This window comes from Zeugodacus cucurbitae, chromosome 5, assembly GCF_028554725.1.
Source record: "Zeugodacus cucurbitae isolate PBARC_wt_2022May chromosome 5, idZeuCucr1.2, whole genome shotgun sequence".
Taxonomy (NCBI): Eukaryota; Metazoa; Arthropoda; class Insecta; order Diptera; family Tephritidae; genus Zeugodacus; species Zeugodacus cucurbitae.
The window spans coordinates 36,399,268-36,404,463 of record NC_071670.1 but is presented as its reverse complement, the minus strand read 5'-3'; the positions used below and the strand labels follow the sequence as shown (position 1 = coordinate 36,404,463).

General features: G+C 36.8%; 1 protein-coding gene across 1 annotated transcript; it reads right to left on the bottom strand.

Annotated features, from left to right (window-relative positions):
• Positions 1–2,365: 2,365 nt before the first annotated feature.
• Positions 2,366–4,858, bottom strand: LOC128922143 (protein toll-like). Its single transcript, XM_054231768.1, has one exon. The coding sequence runs from the start codon at positions 4,856–4,858 to the stop codon at positions 2,366–2,368; it is 2,493 nt and encodes an 830-aa protein (XP_054087743.1).
• Positions 4,859–5,196: the final 338 nt, after the last annotated feature.

Below are 5,196 nucleotides of genomic sequence, written 5' to 3'. Positions count from 1 at the left end.
ATTGAGTTAGAGTCCTATAAAAAACCAGAAAATAACTTATTTTGACAATATTAGATTTTAATGAATCTGAATCTTTCACACCGGATGGTAGGATCACACTTCTTATCAAATGGGCGAAGCACACTGATTGCCTGAATTCCTCCATCGAAATATACATAATTTTACTCTCAACTTCTCCATAAAATGAAAGGTTAGTTTGTAGAAAGTTTTCTACTTTCTTGTTGGATGAAAAGTGGTTATAACCCACATACCATGACAGTGACGTTACCATATATTTGAAAACCATATAACAATATCGACTATTCACACAAAATTAATAATAAATAATAAGGATTGAGATGCTAATACTTTAATAGTGATTATGTATGACAAGGTCATAATTTATGCTACCTGTGATTATTCAGGCATTTCATTCTAAAATGTAAGTTATAATTTTTTGAGGGTTTCTATTTGGGTTCCTATCGATAAATCTTGGAAATAATAACCCACAAATACCAGTAAATTTCATTAAATCCATATTGATATATATTTTTTTTTTAATTTAAAACATCTGAAAGCTTCTATTTGGTAAAAATGAATGAAAATGAATAAAAGAAGGTTGCCATTTTATTAAAATAAAGATATGGATTTATTTATTGTATTATACAAATTGTATATAATGTTTAAACATACATATTATATTCAAAGAAAATTGTTTAATTGAACTAACTACATTAAAAAAAACAAATTACAGTGTTGCCACTTGCCTTCAAATATAAGTTTTAAATAAAAAATTTAATTTTTTAAAGATTAAACTACAATATTATAAAGTTTTGGATTTATTTTTAATTGGTGAAGTCTTGCCACCCTTATTAAATATTTAAATAAAAATATTAGAAAATGCAATACAGACATCAATCGTTAATACACTTAATATAACAAACAGTTTCACTGCGACGTTGCCACATGATTTGAAAAACAATAATATTATATAATTAGACGCCAAAAATCTGGATTTGCGATTAATATTAGTAAATTTTTATATATGTATGAATATATGCATAAATGTATATATGTATATTGTATGTTTATAAATTTTTTACTATACTCGTACGTACGTATGTGCTTACAAATTTAGTACTCGTGTCAACAACTTTCCTTCGGTTCAAATACATATTAGTACATCTTCCTTATTTCCGAACACCACCACGAATCCTACTTGAAAACTTGGCAATATTGCAATAATACAGTGATAAATGGCGAACATCAATTGAATTCACACCAAATTATTATGTAATTAACAAGACGCATCGATCAAATTGGCGCCAAAAGGCACACACTAAATATAAAAAACAAATAAACATTCGAATTCAAGCGAAATGTGTGTATTTTCTTTGTCTTGTATCGCACGAAAACATTTGTTCGAACGAACAACCGAAATTTGCCGAAAAACCAAAAGCAGATTTGCATCAATTTGTTTTGGGGGCGAAATTTATTTGTGTACGCGCCATGCCACTCAACGCAAAACAAAGGAAAACAACAATCCGTATTTATTTAAATACCTTAGGCTGGCAGCGGAGCGTGATTATTTATGATTAAAAATTAATCAGCAATTTACGATTTGAATATTTCTCGCCAAGGCATTGCTCTGACGAGAGCTCGGCTATTTGTTTATTGTATTTCCCAGGAATGCTGCTTAACTGCAGTCCTTAATTCGGCGCCCGGAGCAAAGGACATTTTATTAACAGTTCAAATATTTAAGTGCTCCGTTATCCTGCATATCCTTTCGCGCTACGAGTGAAAGGGTGCGAGAGTGCGAACATCGATTGCTCTAAGTCACTCTAACGGTATTGTTATACTCGTATTGTGTTCTCGACCTACATTTCACACTTTACCCGAAGGTGGGGATGGATGTAACGGTATTCTGTTGTGAAAAACGCCGTAAGGTCGGTGCGCAAGCATCTGTTCAATTGTACACGTAAATTAAAATTGAAATAAATAAGCAGTTATAAAGTGAGATGAAGAACTCCAGATAGATGTTGCACGAAGTATAATGTTTTGTTCATCTAATAGTTGTTTGTTACACCTAAAACTAAACAAAATAGATATAGATATTCATATATTCAAAAGTGATCAGAGTTGAATTACGAATCCTTTGTCACCTTTTACAAAAGTTATGTTGAAACTAATAATAGTATCTTAAATCACTGACCGAAAATACCAGAAGCACTAAATCTTACAGTGAGGGCTACATTTTCGTTTAGCGAAGCAAAAAAATTTTAATTAACGTTGGAGAAATTCAAAATTTTACTAAAAATGTTGACTTTAAATTGATTGTTAAAATAAAAAGTAGATATCACGCCTATCCCCAACAGTATTGCAAATACTATTCATCTCGTTCGCACAACGTATTCCGCTCAACATCGCCAATGACATATACTCTCCGTTCGTTCAACTCAAGCATGCCGGCACTGCGCACCTCTCCCTTGCGATGTGGCATTGCATAACGTAGCTCTACCCACTCCAAGTAGGTGTTCATAGTCAAATAGGCGCGTAACGCCTTATCGAGCTTCGTCAAGTCGGTAAGCTCACCGTACTTTATTATAATTATGCGCGAGCGTCGCTCATTCAAGGCGCACTGATGTGCGGTACGGAATTCCATGCGTGCCCAATCCGATTCGATGAAATGTTGTGAGAGGACAATAATCGTACGACGCGATTGAGCGACTGACTCAATAATTTGTTCGGGTATGTAAGCGCCCGCCAACCAATTGCGCTCATGCGTGCAGACACTAAATTCTGGCTCACCCTGCTCTAGACCAGGCAATAGAATGTCATTGACAAAACGTGCGTCCTGATGGGCATACGATATGAATGCATCGAAAGTTTTGTCCTTGTCCAACTCATGTTCGCGTATACAACAGAGAAACATACCGTGCGCATACAGCCACACATGGATCTCCAAATTATATTTATAGTACAGCGCTATTAGGCTTATGAACACAATAATTACCAGCGAGATGCTGAAAAGTAACCACGCCAAGCGCACTGATTCTGGCACACATACATTTTCGTAGCGCACTTGCAGCAAGCTGATATTCTCTAGATTAGCACAAGTCAAGTGTGCCACATCGGGTATGCGCTTACGATGCGTGCGCACGGCGTTCAGCAATTGCAAGTGCGCGCTGTGTATATTTTCTATGCGATTGTGTGCCGCATACAAGCGCGTTACATTGGAGTAACCGAAGGTTACATTCGGAGGTAATTCGAAAAAGAGATTGTGCGAAATATCAAGCGAACTCTGTGTCAAAGAAACCTGCTCTGGTCGCGGCAACTCCGTAAGACTCACCAAACCCGCTTGTGTACAGTTGATGTGCACCGTTGCCGTGTCATAGTGGCAATTGCAGTCGGTGGGACAAAGCCGTGGCGTCCAGGTGCAGTTAGACAAATATGTCTGCATGCTGCCATCGGGCCCAACACACTTCTCAGTCTCGATTAAGATGTTTGCGCTGAGGATCCAAGGTAAGATGCAGTCGCACTGCAGTGGATTGCTCTTTAATATTATTTTACGCGTACACACGCCATCATTAGGTGGTGGGTAACTTAATGCGTATATACGATTTATTTGATTATTGCTGAAATCGAGCTCATAAGGACACCTCAGGTCAACAGCACTGATCTCACGTAAATGAAATGTTTCGATGATATTAAAACTTGGATCGATAAAAGTCATATTGGGTGACTTCGTGTTGCTCGACAGCTGATTCAAATATTTTTGCAAATAAAGCACAGCCTTATCGTCACCACTAATTTCTCTAATTTGCTGACGCGAGATTAATGTATGATTTTCAAACTCACCAGCACCCGCAATATGCATAATGTTATTGTAACTCAAAAAGAGTCTGTAGAGATATCGCAATGGTTGGACAGCAGCAATAATATTTGTAGGCACACTCATTTGATTGTAACTCAAATCGAGCTGCCATAAAAGCGGGGTCGCATCAAAGATGTCAGGAGGTAGCGCCTGCAACAGATTATTAGAAAGATTAAGAACTATCAGTTTTACTTGCGCGCGCAGTAAACCACATGGCAGTGCCGTCAAATCATTAAATGATAAATTCAATTCGTTTAACTCAGTTAGTGTGGCAAACAGTTCACTTGACAACGTTTGCATGAAATTACCTTGCAAATATATTTTACGCAAATTCGATGTATCACGAAAGTGTTCCGCTGTCAAATTACGTAACACCGTTTTGTTATATATGCCCTTCCATTGATTAGCGTTCACTGAAATGACCTCCAGCCCGTAGAGCGTATGAAATATTTGCGATGGTAGTGTTACCTCATAAGGCTCACAATACAGTACTAACTCAAGTTCTCTCAATGCGCTTTGGTTGTGAAAAAGTTGAGCCGGCAATATGTCTGCGGAGCTACTATTAACCTCGAACTCAAAGCGCAATTTTGGCAAACCAACCGCGTTGTGAAAAAATCGTGCAGGCACAAGTAAACCGCTATCGAATATGATAGTACCAATGTAGTTTATATTTGCGCGTCTCAATATTTCCGGCAAGACTGCACAGTTCTTTATTTCAAACACAGCCAAACTATATTGAAAGTGGTAAGGGAATTGCACCTGCTGTATTTCCTTAGCAGTTGTATTCTCCTCGCAGCTTATAGAAATACTATATATTGAATCGTATTCGTAGATATCTATAGAAACGCCATTCATGAAACAATGAAGCTTATGACCGGTGCATTCACAGCTCGCGTCGTAGCAACCGGGATGGTGCAGATGTTGTGTGCTCACAGTCGGCGTTATTGTTGTTGCAATTTCTGGTGATGCGCTTGTTGTTGGCGTTAGATATGACTGTGGCAGCATGTTGAATATTACGATGAGCGCAATTTGTTTGAGAGAGCAAGCCAGACAACAGTATATGCGGTAATTTAAGTCGTTCATTTCTACATCGAAAGCTTTACAGTTTTTACACCGTTGTTTATTTATTAAGAAACACTAATTTTTTTTATTAATAATAGTAACTCTAAGCACGCAGTTTTTTTGCGTTTTTAAATTATAAAATCTTAAAGAACACTTTACAGTTGTGATTTCAATTGGAAACTGAACATAATTATTAAACGAAATCAGCACACACATTAAATTTCTTTAATTTTTGCTGCTGCCATGAAACCACAATAAATATGATTAATTCAGTAAATATT